Source organism: Drosophila obscura, unplaced genomic scaffold, assembly GCF_018151105.1.
Source record: "Drosophila obscura isolate BZ-5 IFL unplaced genomic scaffold, ASM1815110v1 contig_46, whole genome shotgun sequence".
Classification (NCBI taxonomy): domain Eukaryota; kingdom Metazoa; phylum Arthropoda; class Insecta; order Diptera; family Drosophilidae; genus Drosophila; species Drosophila obscura.
Window position 1 is genome coordinate 1,052,406 of NW_024542835.1, and position 21,977 is coordinate 1,074,382.

Consider the following 21,977-nt stretch of genomic DNA (forward strand, 5'->3'; position numbering starts at 1 on the left):
TTTTCAATATTTTCTCTCTTTTTCGAGGTGAAGAGAGCGCTTTTGTGGTGACTTTCCCCTCTTTTTCGTGGTGTGAGCCGCATGTTCCTAACGGGAACCATATGGAGCGTCGCAACAATGAATCTTCATCGTTATTATTAATGATATGATTTAATCTATTACACTACTCAACAAAATTGAACTTTTTCTTTAGGCTGATAGATTTCGGGATTTAAAATTTTTTGTAGCACTTTATTTTTTTATGGTGTCATTTTTTTTTAAGGAATTTTTAAAATCAGGTATTTTTTTCATGTTTTTTTTCAGAGGTAGTGCTTCTATTTTTCACATAACTTAAGTATCTTACACCTGGTTGCATAGAACTTTGCACTTAGAACTGGAAGATATTAAGCTTTCAATTTCAACTTTCATAATTTTTTGCGGTATTTTTTTTTTTAAATTTCGACTTTAAAAACACGGGAAAAGTCGAAAGAAAAATTATTCTTGGCATGCATTTTTATGAAAAAAAAAACAAAAAAATTATGAAATTTGAATTTGAAAGCCTAATATCTTCCAGGCGTTAATCTGCAGATACAAAAAGTCTGGGTCCGATTTATATCTGCATTTGCCAGCTTTTCAAAACTGCAAATTCCTATGCAACCAGATATAAGATACTTAAGTTATGTGAAAAATACAAGCACTACCTCTGAAAACTAGTATCACATGAGTCTGGAAACCAAATTTGGTTTCTCTAGCTCTTATAGTCTCTGAGGTCCAGGCGCTCATCGAGACGGACAGACGGACACGGCTATTGATGCTGATCAAGAAACGTTTCCTTCTCTGCGTTGCACACATCCACTTTTTCCACAAATACAAGATATATCCCTTAACTCTTTTTTGAGTACGGGTATAAATAACATATTTAAAAAAATTCTTTAAAAAAAAATTAATCCATAATTCGTTAAAAATTTTTAAACCCCGAAATCTATAAGAAAAAGTTATTTTGGGCCACAGCCAAATTGTCGTGTTAACTAGTGTTATCAATGGATATTTTGTTGGTACTCAGCGAACTTGTGAAGCAAAATTTTTTGGGTACAAAAAGATAATATTTATTATTGTATATCAAATACATGTAAAACTTACGCAAGTAGTAGCTTAAAATAATAGTAAAAGTAGGTACAGTAAAATAGTAAATAATAAATTCCTAGTCAGGATCAGTGCCTGGGGTCTGTCAAGCTCACCATAGGGTGCCCATCATCCATCTAAAGATTTAGCAAAAACGCCCTGGCAAACCATTCCGGATAATTTACTGGACCAGAAATGCGCCCCCCGTTGCGTCAAGTCACGTCAAAACAAAAGTGCAAATGGTCGCGTTCAAAGAGTTCTCCAATTTTTATTAAAAATTTTAAAGTTGAAGGTATTTACTTAGTTGTTGTTCTTAAAATTATCTGATTGTTACATTTTGTGTATTTTAGATCGATTAAACCTTGTGTATTTTGTAAACGTATTTTTCATGTTTAGTGGAGTTTAGTTGTGATCCCACAAAATTCAACAATGGGGTTACTGTGTTGTTGGCTTGGTATAATAATGTTAAAATTAGCTCCAGAACTTTTACCAATAAATTCTGAAACGTACTCAAGGTTATGATTTCATCCATTTTGTCATTGGTTTGTTGTTCTTACTTATTTATGTACCCTTATTCATCATTTCAAAAGAGTTAAAGGGGGCCTATATATTTAATATTGTGGTAAAAGTGCCATATTTTTAATCCAGGAGAAGGAAAATTTTGCCGACCCAATGGAAAGTATAAAGAAGCTAGATCAGCGAAACATAGACCGAAAAATATAGAGGCAACATAGTAGGAAATCTGTCGTTCCACCGTTATCAGACTACTTTTGTCTTCCGATCCCTTTATTACAGGCCTAAGGAAATTACCATGCAAATATAACAAATTTAATGAGTCTGCATTAGATTGTTAGAAGAACCGGATTAATTATTATTTCTTCCCTTTTTGACCCCCGCCCGCTATAAAATTACATAACAATTGCAATTGCAATTGTCGCATGGCGCCCCCTATTAGCCCGATTTACCACAAGGGTTACGTAAATCTTTGTGCAGGCACAATATTTAATTGCATTAAAATATAACAAAAAAAGTTTATCGTAGAGAATGCCCATTTCATACCAGGTTTATATGGCAGCAATCTGAACTAGAGTCGGATCGATTTTTATACGCCAGAATAGAAGAAATAAAATAAATACTGTTGCATATGCCCTGCCCATGTGAAGCATCCTGCCAAGCGACATAATTTCTGGACAGAATGTTTCCTTCACGCTCGCACACTCTGCCGCGTTCAGTGCGCGAGACCCCCAACCTCAAGCGGAGGAGATGTAGAATATACATAGTATATGTGGATGTATAAATGATAACACTGTACCAATAAATATGTAAAATGTAAAACTTTTTTTTTTTTTTAAATTATAAATAATTATATGCTCAAAAATGTATATGCTGACTGAGTACGGGTATAAGGAAAATTTTCGCGTCCCCAGAAGCGACTCACATATACGTTCCTTCTCGTTTGGAACGTAGATTAATTGCTGCGACGTTCATAGGGTTCCGTAAGATACATTTGATTTGTATGGGAAAAATTTCAGGAAATGAATTAGCGGCATTGTTGTGCAACTTTTGTAGGAAATGAGCAACAAATCTGAAACCTTGCGAAAATGGATATTATGGACTTGAGATTTGTTTGTAATTTCAGGCTCCAATTAATGCAGAAACAACTCAGTCTCTGTTTTAAAGACATTAACGAATTTTCGCAGCTCGCGGGTACCAATAATAGGTATCAGAACTGGGACAAATGTATTTATAAAACACAAAACATATGCATTAATAGGTAAAAAAACATGTCAATCTAGGATAAAATCATTATTATTAATGATTCAATGGAGCTTGGAACAATAAATTTAGCATCAATTAAAAAAAAAAACCGTATTCAAAGGTACATACGCATAGAAGAAACTTGGTTGACCAGCAACACTGACTCACATTTAGTCAACATTTACGTTTTATGCTTTGGCCGCTTTTGTTTGAACCTTAATATGTAAGCAATCCAATGAAAAATAGTTCTGAAAACTAGCCAATCCTAAACAATATTCATTGAGGAATTGAATAAAACTATTTTTTTAGTGCTGAGAGGGCCATCAATATAGTAATATTAAACTGAATATCAAAATTGACGAATTTCATATCACAAAATATCACGGTATGGCAGCCCGCAGCAACTACGAATTGCAGGAGTCTGGTAGCGCCACAAAACGACGACACATTCGTTTTATGTTGTTTTTGTTTGAACCTTAATATGTAAATAATCCAATAAAAAGGACTTCTAAAAACTAGCCAATCCTAAACCAAATTCATTGAGGAATTGGATAAAATTATTTGTTTAGAGCTGAGAGTCCCAGCTAGCTAGTAATATTAAACGGAATATCAAAATCGAGAACTATCAACGTTGAATGTTTTGAAAAAACAATCGATACTATCGTGATAGCTCTAATAATTATTAAAAAGCCATTGAAACCTTTAAGGAACTTGTCCATTGTAAAAATTAGATGCCACCTGTCGATGATTTGTTTACAAATGTGTCTTCGTATCTTATAGCAGAAAATCCAAACATATTAAAAGCGCAACGACTGTAGCTCGATACTATCATGATAGTCTCAAAACCATCGATAGTAGAGGCTAGCAGCAAAATATCGATACTATCGATAGTGCCCTCGATGGTTTGACACCTACAAAACAAAACAAAAAATTAAGCATCATTGTCGAACAGAATAGGATGCCCGCGGATGTGGCTGATTTAACCATAAGTAAGTACATTTGTTGTTTGCCAAATAACGACACGTGCCAGTCCACGTTGTCAGTATCGGACTGCAATGTGCATCAATATTCATACTTATACGTCCGGTGTTTGCCTCTGTGTGTGTTCCTTCCTGTGCAGGCGCCCTCTTCACCTCTGAGAAGAGTGGCAGCGACGAGTCTGGAGATGGCAGCGAGGCCAAGCCTTATAAGAGCATCTTGCAGGCGATGCGCCATGCCGGCAAGGAGCCGTTCCCGACCATCTACGTGGACAGCAAGGACCCGAACGCCGCGGAGGCTTTTGAGCCTGCTGCCAAGTCCCAGCTGAAAAAGATCCAGAAGCTGTTCGTGCGTGAGGGACACAAGAACGCCGAAAAGCAGCAGCGTGAGGCTGGGGATGCCGAGAAGCGCCAGCAGAACCTTGAGGAGGCGCGCAAGGTTAAGATCTCGGAGGACCCCAGCTGGCCCGTGGCCCGCAAAATCCGCATCATGGAGGGAACCGACAACCGTGGCTCTCGAGTTAAGGTCTATGGCTGGGTGCATCGCCTGCGCCGCCAGGGCAAGGCTCTGATCTTCATCACGCTGAGGGATGGCACTGGGTTCCTGCAGTGCGTGCTCAACGACCAGCTCTGCCAGACGTACGACGCTCTCACCCTGAGCACCGAGAGCACTGTGGTGCTGTTTGGCACCCTGAAGCTGGTCCCGGAGGGCAAGTCCGCACCTGGGGGCCATGAGCTCAATGTTGACTACTGGGAGTTGATTGGACTAGCGCCACCGGGTGGCGCCGACGCTATACTGAACGAGGAGGCGCAGCCGGATGTGCAGCTGGACAACCGGCACATCATGATCCGTGGCGAGAACACCTCCAAGGTGCTTAAGATGCGGTCTGTGGTGATGCAGGCCTTCCGGGCGCACTATTTCGCACGTGGCTACAATGAGGTGACGCCTCCCACATTGGTGCAGACCCAGGTGGAGGGCGGCTCCACGCTGTTCAAGCTTCAATACTTCAGTGAGGAGGCCTATCTCACGCAGAGCTCGCAACTGTATCTGGAGACCTGTCTCCCGGCACTGGGTGATGTCTTCACCATTGCACAGAGCTATCGGGCGGAGCAGAGCCGCACGCGCCGTCATCTGGCCGAGTACACACACATCGAGGCAGAGTGTCCCTTCCTCACATTTGACGACCTTTTGGATCGGCTGGAGGACCTCGTTTGCGACGTGGTCGATCGTGTGCTGAAGTCCCCATGGGGCCATCTTGTAAAGGAGCTGAACCCCGACTTTAAGCCGCCGACGAAGCCCTTCCGCCGCATGAACTATTCCGATGCCATCAAATGGCTGAAGGAGAACAACGTGACCAAGGATGATGGCACTTTCTACGAGTTTGGCGAGGACATTCCAGAGGCTCCCGAGCGCAAGATGACCGATGCCATCAACGAACCCATAATGCTGTGTCGCTTTCCGGCCGAGATCAAATCGTTCTACATGTCGCGCTGCCCGGAGGATAAAACTCTCACCGAAAGCGTAGACGTGCTGCTTCCCAATGTTGGCGAAATCGTCGGCGGGTCCATGAGGATCTTCGACAGCGAGGAGCTGCTCAAGGGCTATCAGCGCGAGGGCATCGACCCCAAGCCCTATTACTGGTACACCGATCAACGCATCTACGGAACGCTGCCTCATGGCGGCTATGGTCTGGGACTGGAGCGCTTCCTCTGCTGGCTGCTCAACCGCTACCACATTCGCGAGGTTTGCCTCTATCCACGTTTCCTCGACAGATGCAAGCCCTAAGCATTTGCTATCCATCTAGCGCCAGCATTTATAAAAATAGTCCTCGAACACGACTATTTTCAGCTTCAGCTCTAATCATAGAAACCTATCTGTATCCAAAATATCCTAAATAAAGGCAGCGCCTATGCTTGATCAGAATGTCCGGTTGCCTGTTTACCGCTCGGTCTCTGGAGCTAGGCGACGACATTCCTTTAACGTCGTACAGCTCAGATCCGGACATCATGATGAAGAAAGGGGAAACATAGTGATAAGGCAATCGAAATCCATTGAAAGACCAGCCCCCAGGAGATAGAAAAGCAGCAAGAATTGCAAAAAAAAAAAGAAAAGCATACAATTAAATAGAAGAATACTTCCGATTCGTTTGGAACACCTTTCTATATTCATCGTCAAAAAGCACTGCCGTCTTGGAGAACTTTCCTGTTCGTCATCACCTCACCCCCTTGTGTTTAAACTTTAAAGTATCCACCGATCAGCAGTATGGATATACTTTCATTTTCGTTTCACTTATGTGTCCCGTGACATAGTTTCAGTTCCCCTTCTCCTGTACACTTAATTGCTTATTATCGGATCAGCTTGTGATATTATCAAATAACTGTTCGATGTCCTTGTCCATGTAGGTCTCGGAGTTGTTCATTGTCTGGGAGTCGTCAAGCTCCATGTCCTCTTCTTGCGTGTCCTCGTCCTCGCCATCGTCGTCCTCATCGGCCTGCGGCACCGCCTCAACCTCAGCCATTAGATGTTCCTTGCGGTAATGGCTGCGCAACAGATCGCTTATTGTGGCACAGACAATTTGTCTCACCTGAGCATCGAAGCTGGGTGGCAGCCATCCGGTGCGTTCGTTGCAAATGGCGCCAGTCAGGGGAGTCGGAATCTTCTCCAGCATATCCTGGATCTTTTGGATGCGGACGTCGCAGTAGCGAAGCATGCACTGTCTGGAGCGAGGCAATTTGTGCTCGTCGAAGTAGGGATAGTCAATGTTCTGGACCAGATCACACTTTGGCTCCTCTGCTCCAGCAGCAGAGGTCATTTTCAGTTTGGCGGACTTCCTGGAGTAGACAAACTCGGAGACGCCAGTGCCAAAGCGCAGGCGAAAGTCAAAGGTCTGGTAGTGGCGGCTGTTGAAATCCTTGCGCGGATCGTATCCATAGCGCACGTACAGCGTTCGCCAGGGTCCGTTGCTGAAGTAAAAGGCTAGCGACGGTATGATGCACTTGAGCTTGTCGGTGCCCACGCCGGACTCGTACAGCAGAGCTATGCGCGTCCATATGGGGCACTCGTCGAATAATTTCTGAACGCGCGCAAATTGTTCATCGGAAACGTACTTCACCTTGAGGCGTTTCAAAATTTGAGCGTCTGCCTGGGTGGGGAAGGTGTCCAGCATGTTGAATGAGATCACGTCATAGCTGTCATACGTTGACTTTGTGAGCACTCCCAGTACCTCCTGCAGGCCATCCTCCGCCCCGTCGATGCGGTAGTTTCCGGTATGGACAAGGTCCACACGGGCAAACAGCTCGGGCAGGCAAAGGAGCTGACTCTGCCCCCGTCTGCAAGAAGCTGCTGTTATTCTGGTTATTCGATTCGGACTGTGACGACTCGGACTCACTTGAAGAACTCCAGGTCGGTCACGCCCGTCGGCTGCGTTTGCTCCAGGGCATACTCGAGCTTCGACGCAGCGAGGCTATTGTCACTCTGCGGCGTGGCCCACAGCGGCAAGTATTGAAAATCACAGAGCGCTAGGATAAACCAAGATTATTAGACGGCTGTCTTGTCAATCTCAGTACGCCAACTCACATTCAAAGGAGAAGCTGCGGCTGCAGTGCCCTAGAACGCGAACAAAATACTGAGGAGGTCGCAGCTTGTCCCGCTTGTGTCGCCGCACAGAGACCGAGAGCAGGACGCCAGTCTTGTCGGTGCAATCGCCAAAGGCGGGCTTATTGTAGGGGTTCTGCGGATGAAAGCGTAGTTTCAGTCGCTTCTCCTCGTCGCCCAAGACCTGGAACAAGCAGATCAGAATGTAAATCCAACTGTGAGCTACTGTGTGACTTACTTTTGAAACGCTGACAATTCCCCCCAAGGTGTCCAGCATACGCTCCGGGTTTACTACACGGCCGGGGTACTCAATCAATTCATATTCCTTGCGGGGATTAAAACTCAACTGTCGCGACATAATTGATTGAAATAAATTGGTTTTTAAAAAATTCTATGCACGCCGCGTCCCATCTTGGACCACCCTCTCTTGCTAACTCCCCCAGCAAACTTCTTAGAGATGCGTCATATCCGAGACCTTGTCGAATACGAATGAATCTATGACATTGGACTTTGCTAACTGACTAGCTACAAATTAAAAATAGCCCTATGGGAAATGCCTGCAGTCAGAGCGAGAGAAATATATGCATCCAGTTGGTTCTATAGTTGGATAGCAAAGTTAGGAAAGTCAAGTCTAGTGTCATAGCATTACGATCAATATGTATTTGGTAAAATGGGCACAAAATTAAATAAACTCAATGCTTTGGCGGTTCGCTTCCAGTATTTAAGAGAATCGTATTTTGCGTTGCATTTCGCTTCTCATCATAATGCAATATCGGCGTGTCACTTTGAACTTATTTTTCCTCAACAAAACTACAAAAATTATAATTTTTTAGCTGTGATTTGGTTGTTTGAAGTCTTTCACATAATTTATAAGTGCGCTTAGTTCATTTCCTAGACTTCGAAATCTTACTTATCTCAATTATCTGAAACATATCGTTCGAAAATAACGATAGTGCCATCGATGGTTTTGCAGCCCTATGCCGGAGCATTGTTTTGATTTTGCGCGTATATAGTTTGTAGGAAAATGTCGGGTAAAAACAGGAAACGTACGGCTGGCAGCAGCAGCAGTGCTGAGGAGCCGGACAGCGAGGAGGAGTCGCGGTTGAAGGACCTGCAGGAGCGAGACGAGTTCGCCAATCGACTGAAGCAGCGCGATGAGGACCGTACACGTAAGGTGGTCGACTCCACGGTGGGTTCCCGCAAGGCTATCGAGGAAGCCACCAAACGCTTGAAGCTGGAGCACGAGGATCGGGACAAGATCGTCCCACACTTGCGCCTGCAGTCGCGACGCCAGTACCTTGAAAAGCGCAAGGATGACAAAGTGGCCGAGTTGGAGGCGGATATTTTGGACGACGAGTATCTCTTCGAGGAGAGCGTGTAAGAGAGCGGCAATGCTTTTTGAGTAGAAGCCAAACCTAATGATCCGTTTCGCTTCACCAGCCTGACCAAGCCCGAGCGGGAAGAGCGCCAGTACAAAAAGCAGCTGTTGAACATCGCCAAGGAACACGAGAAGGCGCGGGAGTTGGAGCGCGTACAGCGCTATCACATGCCGCAGGACATGAAGAAGGGCGAGCGCTGTAAGTCAATATGCAATACGCAAATGCACACTTGATGTTTTTCTCTTTCTCAGCTGAGTATGTCGAGGTGGACGACTTCGAGCGGCAGCCCAATTCCGAGCAAAAGAAATGGGAAGCCGAGCAGTTGGCCTCAGCCCGTTTCCAGTTCGGCGCTAAGGACGTCAAGGCCGAGGAGGAGTATGAGCTGTTGCTGGACGATCAGATTGATTTCATTCAGGCCCTGACGCTCGACGGCAGTCGCGAAAAGTCATCCAGCCGCCAGCCAGAGCTAACGGAAAAAGAGCGCAAACGGCTCACCCTGGACGAGACGCGCCGCTCGCTGCCCGTGTATCCGTTCAAAGAGGATCTCATTGCCGCCGTTAAAGAGCATCAGGTGCTGATCATTGAGGGTGAAACTGGCTCGGGAAAGACGACCCAGGTGCCGCAGTATCTGGTCGATGCGGGCTTTACCAAGGACAAGAAAATGATTGGCTGCACGCAGCCGCGTCGAGTGGCTGCCATGTCTGTGGCGGCCCGCGTAGCCGAGGAGATGGGCGTCAAGCTGGGCAACGAGGTGGGCTACAGCATACGCTTCGAAGACTGCACCTCGGACCGCACCATTCTCAAGTACATGACGGACGGTACGCTGCATCGTGAGTTTCTCTCGGAGCCCGACCTGGCCTCTTACAGTGTGATGATCATTGACGAGGCCCACGAGCGCACTCTGCATACGGACATCCTCTTTGGGCTGGTCAAGGACATTGCTCGCTTCCGGCCAGAGCTCAAGCTGCTTATTTCGAGCGCCACCCTGGACGCGGACAAGTTTTCGGCCTTCTTCGATGATGCGCCGATCTTCCGCATACCCGGACGTCGATATCCGGTGGACATATTCTACACAAAGGCCCCTGAGGCGGACTATATTGATGCCTGCTGCGTTTCTGTGCTTCAGATACACGCCACTCAACCCTTGGGCGATATATTGGTATTTCTGACGGGCCAGGATGAGATCGAAACCTGCCAGGAGGTTCTGCAGGATCGCGTCAAGCGGCTGGGCTCAAAAATCCGCGAGCTGATCGTCATTCCCGTATATGCCAACCTTCCAAGCGACATGCAGGCTAAAATCTTCGAGCCCACGCCCCCGCATGCCCGCAAAGTGATCCTCGCGACGAACATAGCAGAGACCTCCCTGACGATCGACAACATTGTCTATGTGATCGATCCGGGGTTTGCCAAGCAAAACAACTTTAATTCCCGCACCGGCATGGAGTCCCTGATGGTGGTTCCCATTTCAAAAGCATCGGCGAATCAGCGAGCTGGCCGAGCGGGGCGCACAGCGCCCGGCAAATGCTTCCGTCTGTACACGGCATGGGCGTATAAGCACGAGCTGGAGGACAATACGGTGCCGGAGATACAGCGCATTAATCTGGGCAACGCAGTGCTTATGCTCAAGGCCTTGGGCATAAACGATTTGATACATTTTGACTTCTTGGATCCCCCTCCTCACGAGACACTCGTCCTGGCCCTCGAACAGCTATATGCTCTGGGTGCGCTCAATCATCATGGGGAGCTAACCAAGCTAGGTCGGAGAATGGCCGAATTTCCAGTGGATCCCATGATGGGCAAGATGTTGCTGGCGAGCGAAAAGTGAGTACTGACGGCATGTTGCTCCAAGACAAAAACTTTACCTTGATGGGTTTTCCGCAGGTACAAATGTTCTGAGGAGATGGTCACGATTTCCGCAATGCTGTCGGTGAACAGTGCCATCTTCTATCGACCCAAGGACAAGATCATACACGCGGACACGGCCCGCAAGAACTTCAACCACATGCACGGCGACCACCTGAGCCTGCTCCAGGTCTACAATCAGTGGGCGGAGACGGACTACAGCACGCAGTGGTGCTACGAGAACTTCATCCAGTACCGTTCGATGAAGCGGGCACGAGATGTCCGAGAGCAGCTGGTGGGCCTGATGCAGCGCGTCGAGATCGACATGGTCAGCTGCCTGCCGGAGACTATAAATGTGCGCAAGGCGGCCACAGCCGGATATTTCTATCATGTTGCGCGCCTCTCCAAGGGCGGCCACTACAAGACCATCAAGCACAACCAGACGGTTATGATTCATCCGAATTCTTCGCTGTTCGAGGAGCTGCCCCGCTGGGTGCTCTACCATGAGCTGGTCTTCACCTCCAAGGAGTATATGAGGCAGGTTATTGAAATCGAAAGCAAGTGGCTGTTGGAAGTGGCCCCGCACTACTACAAAGCCAAGGAGTTGGAGGACTCGACCAACAAAAAGATGCCTAAGGGGGCTGGGCGAGCCGAAATGACACAATAAATCGTTTGTTTCCTTTCATTTTTTATGTTTGAATTTAACCTATCGATAACAACTGTTTGCTGCTGTTGTGGGGGTTAAACATTTAACAAACATTTTCCTTAAACATTTGCTCAAAACCAAGCTAGTTGGCCCATCTTTTAGCCAATGTTATAGAAAGTTGATTATTTAATCGGATATATTTACGGAAGAGTTGCAAAACGAAGCAAACGAATACCCAGGAATCGCATATATATATTCGTTTGTATATATTGGAATCGTTGAATATCGATAGTGAACGCTTTCGAACTCTTTCATCGATAGTATCCATGTTTGCAGCTCTACACGGCCAAATTCGTGTTTTAAATAAAATTTGTGTATTAATTTGTAAAGATTCACATTAAAAAGTTGTAATTAGTAAGTTCCAATATCTCGCGTCTCGCGAAACTTTAGAATTATGTTATTACGGCATAGAAACATGATCCCTGCACGTTGTCGGTCAACAATGACGTTCTAACCTAAAAAGTTGATGAAATTGATAAGTCTAGTCGGCTTTTTATTTACATACATATACGAATAAATAGCCAACACGTCAAGCCAATAATTTCTTTCTTACTTTTGTTCAGACATGGCTGCACAATTTTTCAATCGCATTGGCCAGATGGGCCTCGGAGTGGCCGTGCTCGGCGGCGTTGTCAATTCCGCATTATATAATGTGGAGGGAGGCCATCGAGCTGTGATTTTCGACCGATTCACCGGCATCAAAGAGCATGTGGTTGGCGAGGGCACGCACTTCTTCATACCGTGGGTGCAGCGCCCCATTATTTTCGACATACGCTCTCAGCCCCGCAACGTTCCAGTCATCACGGGCAGCAAGGATTTGCAGAATGTTAACATTACACTGCGCATCCTGTACCGTCCCATACCCGAACAGCTGCCAAAGATCTACACGATTTTGGGCCAGGACTACGATGAGCGTGTCCTGCCCTCCATTGCCCCTGAGGTGCTGAAGGCAGTCGTCGCTCAATTCGATGCCGGAGAGCTGATTACGCAGCGCGAGGTGAGTTTGGATAGAAACGATAATGGAAGACCTTTGTGCTAACGTTTATGCCTAATCCCCAGATGGTTTCACAGCGCGTATCGCAGGAGCTGACCCTGCGCGCCAATCAGTTCGGCTTCATTCTGGATGACATCTCTCTGACACACTTGACCTTTGGCCGCGAGTTTACGCTGGCCGTTGAGATGAAACAGGTTGCCCAGCAGGAGGCCGAGAAGGCCCGCTTCGTTGTGGAGAAGGCCGAGCAGCAGAAGCTGGCTTCGATCATTTCAGCGGAGGGTGATGCCGCCGCTGCCGGTTTGCTGGCCAAATCGTTTGGCGAGGCTGGTGACGGCCTGGTCGAGCTGCGTCGTATTGAAGCCGCCGAGGACATTGCCTACCAGCTGTCAAGATCCCGCGGCGTTGCCTACTTGCCTAGTGGCCAGAACACGCTCCTGAATCTGCCATCGACCATAGCGCAGTAGCTCGGCGCGTCTAGTTCCGTTAAGTTGTAACTACCTTTAGCATTTACTAAGTACTTTTCGATTTGTTTCTGCTGAAATATGCACTATTGTAATGCGCGCCCACTGACTGACTGGAAAAATGAAGCGAAACAACCAAAAATTTGTCCCTTTTCAATGGTTTTTCGACACTACCCCACTATGGTTGGTTCGATTGTCGCAGCGTGTGCCTCAACTCAGCTCAACTTTAGTTGTCTCCGTCTGAGCCGTTTGAGCGCAGCCCACCCCGCGAATTGGTTTATAAAATCGAAATCAATCCAAACTGAATCCAGTTAATCAATAAAACTGTAAACTAAACCAACAGCGAATGTTGATTATGTGAAGAAACAATACAATAAATAATACACATTACTCGCCTTGCCTTGCTTTGAGTTTAATTTATTTCCATTTATACTTTTTGTATTGCTCCTGACTTCAATTTTGCTTGCTTGTGAATCTCTCTTATGTTCTTTTGCAGGGTCTTTTATGCCTGATTATGCAGTCCCCCACTTAACGGCGCCATCTCAAAGGGACATGAATAAATGCCAAAGTCTTTTCTATGTTCCCGTTCTCCCAACTCAAGTCTGCCATAAATCAAATTGTAGAAAAGTCTGCCTTATTCGACCCCATCGTTCAGCACTCGCACAGGAGGTGCGCACATATTTGTGGGTGGGGGCGATTGGTTGGGGCATGCTCTCAACGCATTACAATCAGAAGCAGGGCCGTCGGGCATGGCATAAAAATCTGTTGATTCAGTCAAGTGATTTGCCAAAGTGGCTTCGTTGAAATGTCAGGCACACTCTCCTCGGCGCGTAGCAACAGTTGGCCAACAGCCACAACCCACCCCCTGCTGAACACTTCTTCAGCTCCACATCCCTGGCACAATAGGATATGGAACTCTTTGACGTCACCAGCATAATGGAGTGGAACATCTCATCGGATAACACGAGCGGATCGGGCCGCCCGTACCACGTCACAGTTGATGCTCTGAAAACCTGTTTGTGAATGCGCGTAAGCCGTGCGAATGCGATGATATGATAAATGTCTCGTTTTCTATGAATTTAATTTGCTTGTATCTTTTTTGTCGCTCGTGCTGAGGAAAATCCCTGCTCTGTGTGACTCATGACAGGGGATTCCTGGACTTCACTCGCACTGCCCCCATAAAACGAAACTTGGGAATCAAAAACGGATTGGAGGAGCAGGAACGTGAGCCGAATTTAACGCATTCGGGTTTGTCTTTACATTTCAATTTGAAATGGGTTTAACAATCTTAGAAACAAACATGCAAAGTTATTATTATTATTAATTTTAGTTTAATTTTTAAACCTTTTCATGAATCTTTTTAGATCTTTTAATGCCCCTAACTTCAAATAAGATAATTCAAGATCATTCGATGTTTCCTGTCATCTCCTCGGACCCACTTGCTGTCAAGTACTCGGGTTTATCCCGCTAATTACTGCATTGACTGGGCCCCGAGTGTAATGTCCTGCAACTGAGTCACGCGCAATAAAAAAAATCACCAGAAGAGCGCAATAACAAATCAAAGAGAATCGCACAAACAAGTTGAGAATGTTGCATTCCGTAGCCACGACCGAGGGGCTTGAACCGGTCCTGCCCGTGCCCGATACGATGGCGGTGGGTTGCTGCTGGGCTTTAAATGCCTTGGCCAAGTGCGAGCAGCGCTCAGTTAACAAGCAAACGCCGAGCACCGAGTAGGTCCATCATCACAGCTCAGAAAGCATCGCAGTAGACCAAAAGATTTAGTTCGAAGCGGAAACAAAGCGCGACAAGTGCTAATAATTAAAGGCACTTCACTTACCTAAAGTACACGGTAAGTGGCTCTTTATTAAATATTTGCAGTTACGAATAGACATTTACAAATGTATATACATACATATATGTGCGTGCAAACACTTAAAGTGCTGTGGCAACATAATTACTGAATGGATATGGACACACAATTTTATTTTCTGTGCTAACGCGGCGTATACGCAACTGTTGCTTGAACTCGAAGACGGTCTCCAAGCCCAGTAACCTAGAGACCTATACGAGGGTCTGGCCCAATTTTTAAGTATATGCAGAATTCCCTGTCTTTACTACTTTTGGGCTTTTGGATTAACAAGTTGTGTATCTATGAAAAAAGTTTTTATTTTGAGTAGCGGGCAAAAAGTTGCTGCCTCCAATGCCAACTTGTTTGCGTTGCCTAGAAGTGAATTGAGTTGAGAAAAATACAAACAAACCCATTAATTCAAAAAATGGACCTGAAATTCTAATCGTCAAATTAATTACACTGAGCCGAAAGTAATGCCAAATACGTTTATGTGTGTGTGTTCCTAATTATATTTAACCGAAAATGTAAAATCACAAAACTGGGAGATCCCTTACACATTTATGCATACAAATACATCGCTATAAACATTAATTCGAATAATACGAGTAGATTGATTCACACTGACGAGTAGGGTATGTCTGTGTGTAATTTTACCCACATCTGTATGTACGTGCTTAAAATAGTTCGTGGCGGAGGGGCCGCAGCTGCTGTACTGATTAGCATTATCTATACATACATACATATGTAGTGAATATTTTACTAATAAAACTTAATATCAACATTTCAACTTTTTCCCATTGCTTACCTAACCCGCTCAGAGCATCGATCTCACTTAGTGTTTAATTTATAAATTGCAACGAGCCTAAAATGAGCGAGCTACCTACTAATACCACTAACAAACCCACGCAAACTAACGGTAATCCTAAAGCTAAGGCCAAGGTGGAAGATAAGGATCCCAAGGTCTCGGTATGTCGCGTAACGAGCAACTTAACATCCACCATATTCTACACTTATTAGTGTCCCGCCTTTCTACTTAAAGATCGACATGGAGGCCCCGGAGTTCAAGGACTTTGCCAAATCAATGGTGGACTTTATAGCCGAATATTTGGAGAACATACGAGACAGGTAAGCGAGAGAGGTTAGCCAGGGTGTGAGGTGTGTATCGGTGTGTTTGAATTAAATTAAATTAAGTTTAATTTAAGGCATTCGATACTCGTACGTACTACGTACATACACAGATGTGATACATATCGGCTGCTGTTGGTTGACCTCAGCGTGCGGTGTTAATATGAAAGTTCGTTCTGTTCGATTTCAAGCAAGTGAATGACATTTAGCACACAGCACAGCACACAACGGGCACGCGGCACTGTACTGTGCGTTAGTCATGGGAAAGTCTCTCCGATCCGACCTTTGCTTTGTTACATATTCCCGCTCGCTTTCAGCGGCCTTCCCAGCACTCTGAAGTTAAACACTTTCATTTTTGTACACGCCATGTTTCCTTACTATCTATATTTGTACTATTGCTCTTGGCCACATGAAGCTAATCGTTTATTACAGCATTGAAACGGTTTTTAATGCTGGCGTTTCAAGGTAGTCTTTGCATAGGCGTGTATATGTACGTGTGTTGCCGTTCCATTGTTCTTTGGCAAATCTAACGGCTTCGTTTTATTTTCCATTGCCTTGAATTTGGTCGTATTGGATAATGAATAAACAGACAATAACTGGAAAAATTTGGAATTAACATTCAATTAGCAGTTAATTTTATATGGATCTTCTTTGGCATGATTCAAAATTTGTCTACCAGGATTTGGTGCCGTTAAAAGAAACGAAAATGTTGGGCTTATGAGGGTCTTAACAATAACTCCCACAATGAAGAATATTATTATGCCAGTTCTACCCATACCATGACATCTTTCCCTCTTGCCTCTGTCTCCGCCTCCGCCCACTTCTGTAGATATTGCTATTGATTTCTTATTACCCTTGGCAACAATCTGGGGAAGCTGCTGTTGCGCACACACACACACATACACATACATAGTTGGTTGGGGCTGGCCTGGGGTAATTAAGTTTGAGAGGCAATTAGGAGAAAGATTTCCTGAATAGATGGGTATACAACTGGCTAATGCAATTTTGTGCCTTGCAGACGGGTCCTGCCTGAGGTGAAGCCCGGCTACTTGAAGCCTCTGATTCCGGATGCAGCGCCCGAGAAGCCCGAGAACTGGCAGGACGTGATGCAGGATATCGAACGAGTGATTATGCCAGGTGTGACGCACTGGCACAGCCCTAAGTTTCACGCCTACTTCCCCACTGCAAACTCGTATCCGGCCATTGTGGCTGACATGTTGAGTGGAGCGATCGCATGCATAGGGTTCACCTGGATTGCAAGTCCCGCCTGCACCGAGCTGGAGGTGGCGATGATGGACTGGCTTGGTAAGATGATCGATTTGCCTTCCGAGTTCCTTGCCTGTTCCGGCGGCAAGGGGGGTGGTGTCATCCAGGGCACGGCCAGCGAGTCCACTCTGGTAGCCCTGCTGGGCGCCAAAGCGAAGAAGGTGAAAGAGGTCCAGGCTCAGCATCCGGACTGGACCGAGCACACCATCATTGGCAAACTAGTCGGCTACTGCTCTGATCAGGCGCATTCCTCGGTGGAGCGAGCGGGACTTCTGGGTGGGGTCAAGTTGCGTGCGGTGCAGTCGGAGAAGAGTCGCTTGCGTGGCGATGCTCTGGAGAAGGCCATCGAGCAGGACCTGGAGGATGGCCTGATACCTTTTTATGCGGTGGTCACATTGGGCACGACCAACTCGTGCGCCTTCGACCGCCTGGACGAATGTGGTCCGGTGGGAAACAAACACAATGTGTGGGTTCATGTGGATGCCGCCTACGCTGGCTCCGCTTTCATCTGTCCGGAGTACCGGCATCTGATGAAGGGCATCGAGACGGCCGACTCGTTTAACTTTAATCCACACAAATGGATGCTTGTTAACTTTGATTGCTCGGCAATGTGGCTCAAGGACCCAAGCTGGGTGGTGAATGCCTTTAATGTGGATCCTCTCTACCTGAAGCACGACATGCAAGGCTCCGCTCCGGACTACCGCCATTGGCAGATTCCCCTCGGGCGACGATTCCGCGCCCTCAAGCTCTGGTTCGTCCTGCGGCTGTACGGTGTCGAGAACTTGCAGGCCCACATCCGCCGCCACTGCAACTTTGCCACACAGTTCGGGGAGCTGTGCGCCGCGGATGAGCGCTTCGAGCTGGCCGCCGAAGTGAACATGGGCCTCGTCTGCTTCCGGCTCAAGGGTAGCAACGAGCGCAACGAGGCGCTGCTAAAGCGCATCAACGGCCGGGGAAATATCCACATGGTGCCGGCGAAGATACGGGATGTGTACTTCCTGCGAATGGCCGTCTGCTCGCGCTTCACTCAATCCGAAGATATGGTGTATTCGTGGAAGGAGGTCAGTGCCGCCGCCTCCGAAGAGCTGGAGGCCGCGCAGTAAGCCGAGCTCAGCCGCTCGGTTGGGTTGTGACATGTTTAGGGAATTTGCATCGCAATAAGATGGATCGGGAACCGTTCACCGTTCATCGCCGCATCACAATTTAGTATCTTATCATCCTATCGTATCGTTGTTGTTGTTGTTGTTAATGCTTTAAATGTATATTATGCTACATATAATTAAATTTATCTGCTAACAAAAAGAAATTTTGTAATTGTAACTAGGTAATTTTTGACTAGGATTTTGCTTGTAGCAATTTTGAAAGCCGACTGCATCAGTTGTATTGCTTGATGTTATAGTATTCGATGATTCGCTGCGCTTCTCGTATGCCGCTGGATCGCGCTGCGTCGATGGTACCGAAACCATGCAGAGCCGTCGCATCGCCGGCAAAGAGCAGGCTGGGAGCTTTTCCGCCCAGCGGAGCAGCCAGACGCTGGACATCGCGGGCACTGCTTCTGGTGGAGAAGTACGGACGTCCACCGAGATAACAGGCGGAGGTGCTCCAGTTGGAGCGCAGCATTCCCTGTGGATAAGGCACCAAATGGTTGCTAATACATTTCCTCAGCAGCGTTGTTATGTGCTCCAAGAGCCTGGCGTCCGGCAGTTTCTCAATCTCTTCGTAGTAGCCACCACCTACGCGCACCTCCAGCACGTGCTGGCTACTGGGGACCTGTGTTATTTCCACCACCTGTTGTGTCCAGCTCCGTTCCGCTTGGCGATCGGCCACGCGATTGATGAGATTGCCGAGCGGTCGCAGGTTGCTTCTGAGCCAAAGGCTGATGGGTAGCTTGTAGGAGAGATAGATCTTGAGCGGGCCTGGGCCGAATCCCAGGTTGCGTATGGCTATCATTTTTTCCTTCGGCAGCGTAGGTCTAAACAGGATGCCAGCGAAGTTCTTGAGCACACCCAGGGGCAGAGTGCAAATGATGTGATCAGCATTGTACAAACTTCCGTCAAGGCAACCCACGCTGTTGTGATTTCCGAGGGCCGACGGCGTCCATTGTATCTGGCCAACGGGCTTGCCCGTTTGCAGCTGCTCCTTGCCCAGATGTTGAGTCAGCTCGTCCACAATATTGTCCAAGCCGGTGGGCACATAGATCGGACAAGGATCCGTTTGCACGGGACAGCTGGTAATATGCTCTATGTTGACGTACTCCAAGCAACAGCCCAGGACGCTGCTGAATTCCTTGAATAGTGACTGGAAAATCTCTCTCGCCGTATTTTGCTCTTCCGGCTTAAAAGCGAGTCCGATGGCCTTGTCGCTCTCTGTCTTAAAGTAGGCCATCACGTTGTCCAGCGAGTGAAGGTCACTGCCAGTCTTGACTTTGTCCGAGACCCTCAAGCCCCCACAAAGCTGACGGAATAGAGCATCGATCAGGTCAACCATGGCTGGATTAACTTTATTCTGGTCGTGGTCTATTTGGACGTACTCGGGCCTCTCCGGTTGCCTAATCCGCTTGCCCAGCCCCTCGACATTGCGCAGCAGTTCATACGTAGAGTCTTGAGAGCCATCGATGGGCACCCACTTCGCACCCAGTTCGCAAAATGTGTCGCCAAAGCGCTGGGAGTTGATGCGTCCTCCGTAGCGTTCGGTGGCCTCCAGGACAACAGTCCTCCGAAAACCATGCGACAGCAGGTGCTGAGCGGCTGATAGACCAGCCAGACCGGCGCCTATAACCACGATTCTGGCATTTTGACGGGCCGACTCCAGATCCACATTGCCGATGGCGTGGCCGTGGTTCGGGCGGCTGAGATCCGATTGGAGTGCCGTGGCATTGTACAAGCTGCGTCTGATGGATAGTTTGTAGCTGCAGGCAACAAGAGGATGTTGTTTACATTTCATTATGTGCCGCATTTCAGTGGCAGCCGCGTCCGCTTGTCGAGATGATTGCTGCAGCAACACTTACCATTGCATAGCAAGCGATACTTTGCAATTTAATTTCGAATGTGGCTGATGCTGCAGTACCTGCTTTGATGGCTGTTTGTGGAGTGGATTTATTAATCAAATATATATATATTTTTTTTGTGGTTTCAACTGTTGGCGTTAGTGGTTCCGAAGGACAGATAGACCCACAAGATTTATCAATAAAATATACCGCCTGACCCACAGAAATATACCCAAATATACCATGCAATGCCATCAAAATATACCGTACATATACTGACGGACACGACAAGACGTTGATATTCCTCGATTTTGATATTCCATTTAATATTACTAGCTTGTTGGCCCTCTCAGCCCTAAAAAAATAATTTTATCCAATTTCTCAATCAATTTTGTTTAGGACTGGTTAGTTTTCAAAACTCTTTCTCATTGGTATGTTTACATAATAAGGTTCAATAAGGCGTCGAAAATTGGTCCTAGATAGGATACCTTTTAACGTGGAGAATGTCAACAGCTACAAGCTGGAGAGATTCGGATAATCTTTGAACGACAATATGCGGAACTTATTCGTGATGATGAACGCATTCTGTCCAGAAATTATGTCGGACTCGTTTCCAGCTATAATCGTCTTCACATGGATGCTGGGCACTATGGTGAGCTTGACAGACCCCAGGCACTGATCCTGACTAGGAATTTATTATTTACTATTTTACTGTAACTACTTTTACTATTATTTTAAGCTACTACTTGCGTAAGTTTTACATGTATTTGATGTACAATAATAAATATTATCTTTTTGTACCCAAAAAATTTTGCTTCACAAGTTCGCTGAGTACCAAAAAAATATCCATTGATAACACTAGTTAACACGACAATTTGGCTGTGGCCCAAAATGACTTTTTCTTATAGATTTCGGGGTTTAAAAATTTTTAACGAATTATGAATTAATTTTTTTGTTTAAGGATTTTTTTAAATATGGTATTTATACCCGTACTCAAAAAAGAGTTAAGGGATATATCTTGTATTTGTGGAAAAAGTGGATGTGTGCAACGCAGAGAAGGAAACGTTTCTTGATCAGCATCAATAGCCGTGTCCGTCTGTCCGTCTCGATGAGCGCCTGGACCTCAGAGACTATAAGAGCTAGAGAAACCAAATTTGGTTTCCAGACTCATGTGATACTAGTTTTCAGAGGTAGTGCTTGTATTTTTCACATAACTTAAGTATCTTATATCTGGTTGCATAGGAATTTACAGTTTTGAAAAGCTGGCAAATGCAGATATAAATCGGACCCAGACTTTTTGTATCTGCAGATTAACGCCTGGCTTTCAAATTCAAACTTCATAATTTTGTTGTTTTTTTTTTTCATAAAAATGCATGCCAAGAATAATTTTTCTTTCGACTTTTCCCGAGCTTTTAAAGTCGAAATTCAAAAAAAAAATACCGCAAAAAATTATGAAAGTTGAAATTGAAAGCTTAATATCTTCCAGTTCTAAGTGCAAAGTTCTATTCAACCAGGTATAAGATACTTAAGCTATGTGAAAAATAGAAGCACTACCTCTGAAAAAACACATGAAAAAAATACCAGATTTTAAAAATTCTTTAAAAAAAAATTACATGATAAAAAAATAAAGTGCTACAAAAAATTTTAAGTCCCGAAATCTATCAGCCTAAAGAAAAAGTTCAATTTTGTTGAGTAGTGTAATAGATTAAATCATATCATTAATAATAACGATGAAGATTCATTGTTGCGACGCTCCATATGGTTCCCGTTAGGAACATGCGGCTCACACCACGAAAAAGAGGGGAAAGTCACCACAAAAGCGCTCTCTTCACCTCGAAAAAGAGAGAAAATATTAAAAAACCACCACGATTTGATAGCGAATGGTTGGTCCGTTGCATGGTGAAATTACTAATAGGTGACGTCGTCAGCTGAGTGGAG

General features: G+C 45.9%; 6 protein-coding genes across 7 annotated transcripts; 4 read left to right on the forward strand and 2 right to left on the reverse strand.

Annotated features, from left to right (window-relative positions):
* The first annotated feature begins 3,748 nt into the window (after positions 1-3,748).
* Positions 3,749-5,757, forward strand: LOC121404835 (asparagine--tRNA ligase, cytoplasmic-like). Its single transcript, XM_041595213.1, has 2 exons — positions 3,749-3,848; positions 3,980-5,757. The coding sequence occupies exons 1-2, from the start codon at positions 3,818-3,820 to the stop codon at positions 5,620-5,622; spliced, it is 1,674 nt and encodes a 557-aa protein (XP_041451147.1). The 5' UTR covers positions 3,749-3,817; the 3' UTR covers positions 5,623-5,757.
* Positions 5,758-5,959: 202 nt separating this feature from the next.
* Positions 5,960-7,870, reverse strand: LOC111074611 (general transcription factor 3C polypeptide 5). The gene is made up of 4 exons (XM_022367463.2): positions 7,670-7,870; positions 7,414-7,615; positions 7,226-7,355; positions 5,960-7,166 (listed from the first exon to the last, which is right to left on the reverse strand). The coding sequence occupies exons 1-4, from the start codon at positions 7,787-7,789 to the stop codon at positions 6,191-6,193; spliced, it is 1,428 nt and encodes a 475-aa protein (XP_022223155.2). The 5' UTR covers positions 7,790-7,870; the 3' UTR covers positions 5,960-6,190.
* A 257-nt stretch (positions 7,871-8,127) lies between these two features.
* Positions 8,128-11,337, forward strand: LOC111074609 (pre-mRNA-splicing factor ATP-dependent RNA helicase DHX16). The gene is made up of 4 exons (XM_022367461.2): positions 8,128-8,808; positions 8,872-9,008; positions 9,062-10,631; positions 10,692-11,337. The coding sequence occupies exons 1-4, from the start codon at positions 8,456-8,458 to the stop codon at positions 11,317-11,319; spliced, it is 2,688 nt and encodes an 895-aa protein (XP_022223153.1). The 5' UTR covers positions 8,128-8,455; the 3' UTR covers positions 11,320-11,337.
* Positions 11,338-11,602: 265 nt separating this feature from the next.
* On the forward strand, positions 11,603-13,213 carry LOC111074573 (protein l(2)37Cc). The gene is made up of 3 exons (XM_022367393.2): positions 11,603-11,712; positions 11,922-12,355; positions 12,418-13,213. Exons 2-3 carry the CDS (start codon positions 11,924-11,926, stop codon positions 12,814-12,816), a joined length of 831 nt encoding a protein of 276 aa, XP_022223085.1. The 5' UTR covers positions 11,603-11,712; positions 11,922-11,923; the 3' UTR covers positions 12,817-13,213.
* A 1,290-nt stretch (positions 13,214-14,503) lies between these two features.
* On the forward strand, positions 14,504-18,351 carry LOC111074628 (aromatic-L-amino-acid decarboxylase). 2 transcript variants are annotated; one of them, XM_022367481.2, is made up of 3 exons: positions 14,504-14,662; positions 15,702-15,787; positions 16,806-18,350. In XM_022367481.2, the coding sequence occupies exons 2-3, from the start codon at positions 15,708-15,710 to the stop codon at positions 18,154-18,156; spliced, it is 1,431 nt and encodes a 476-aa protein (XP_022223173.1). In that variant the 5' UTR covers positions 14,504-14,662; positions 15,702-15,707; the 3' UTR covers positions 18,157-18,350. The 2 variants fall into 2 exon arrangements, with proteins under 2 accessions (XP_022223173.1, XP_022223172.1); XM_022367480.2 differs by lacking the exon at positions 14,504-14,662 and adding an exon at positions 15,481-15,628 and having other exon boundaries at positions 16,806-18,351.
* LOC111074627 (protein anon-37Cs) lies at positions 18,304-20,216 on the reverse strand. The gene is made up of 2 exons (XM_022367479.2): positions 20,061-20,216; positions 18,304-19,961 (listed from the first exon to the last, which is right to left on the reverse strand). Exons 1-2 carry the CDS (start codon positions 20,066-20,068, stop codon positions 18,428-18,430), a joined length of 1,542 nt encoding a protein of 513 aa, XP_022223171.1. The 5' UTR covers positions 20,069-20,216; the 3' UTR covers positions 18,304-18,427.
* Positions 20,217-21,977: the final 1,761 nt, after the last annotated feature.

What these genes read in the sequence shown, in the direction of transcription:
- LOC121404835 (XM_041595213.1), top strand. Translation starts at nt 3,818, where the DNA reads ATGCCCGCGGATGTGGCTGATTTAACCATAA. An exon ending in TGTGGCTGATTTAACCATAA is followed by an intron (nt 3,849 to 3,979) that starts GTAAGTACATTT and finishes CTTCCTGTGCAG; the next exon opens with GCGCCCTCTTCACCTCTGAG.
- LOC111074611 (XM_022367463.2), bottom strand. Translation starts at nt 7,789, where the DNA reads ATGTCGCGACAGTTGAGTTTTAATCCCCGCAAGGAATATGAATTGATT. An exon ending in GAATTGTCAGCGTTTCAAAA is followed by an intron (nt 7,616 to 7,669) that starts GTAAGTCACACA and finishes TGCTTGTTCCAG; the next exon opens with GTCTTGGGCGACGAGGAGAA. An exon ending in ACCGACCTGGAGTTCTTCAA is followed by an intron (nt 7,167 to 7,225) that starts GTGAGTCCGAGT and finishes AGCTTCTTGCAG; the next exon opens with ACGGGGGCAGAGTCAGCTCC.
- LOC111074609 (XM_022367461.2), top strand. Translation starts at nt 8,456, where the DNA reads ATGTCGGGTAAAAACAGGAAACGTACGGCTGGCAGCAGCAGCAGTGCT. An exon ending in TATCTCTTCGAGGAGAGCGT is followed by an intron (nt 8,809 to 8,871) that starts GTAAGAGAGCGG and finishes TCGCTTCACCAG; the next exon opens with CCTGACCAAGCCCGAGCGGG. An exon ending in CATGAAGAAGGGCGAGCGCT is followed by an intron (nt 9,009 to 9,061) that starts GTAAGTCAATAT and finishes TCTCTTTCTCAG; the next exon opens with CTGAGTATGTCGAGGTGGAC.
- LOC111074573 (XM_022367393.2), top strand. Translation starts at nt 11,924, where the DNA reads ATGGCTGCACAATTTTTCAATCGCATTGGCCAGATGGGCCTCGGAGTG. An exon ending in AGCTGATTACGCAGCGCGAG is followed by an intron (nt 12,356 to 12,417) that starts GTGAGTTTGGAT and finishes CCTAATCCCCAG; the next exon opens with ATGGTTTCACAGCGCGTATC.
- LOC111074628 (XM_022367480.2), top strand. Translation starts at nt 15,530, where the DNA reads ATGAGCGAGCTACCTACTAATACCACTAACAAACCCACGCAAACTAAC. An exon ending in ATAAGGATCCCAAGGTCTCG is followed by an intron (nt 15,629 to 15,701) that starts GTATGTCGCGTA and finishes TTCTACTTAAAG; the next exon opens with ATCGACATGGAGGCCCCGGA. An exon ending in TTGGAGAACATACGAGACAG is followed by an intron (nt 15,788 to 16,805) that starts GTAAGCGAGAGA and finishes TGTGCCTTGCAG; the next exon opens with ACGGGTCCTGCCTGAGGTGA.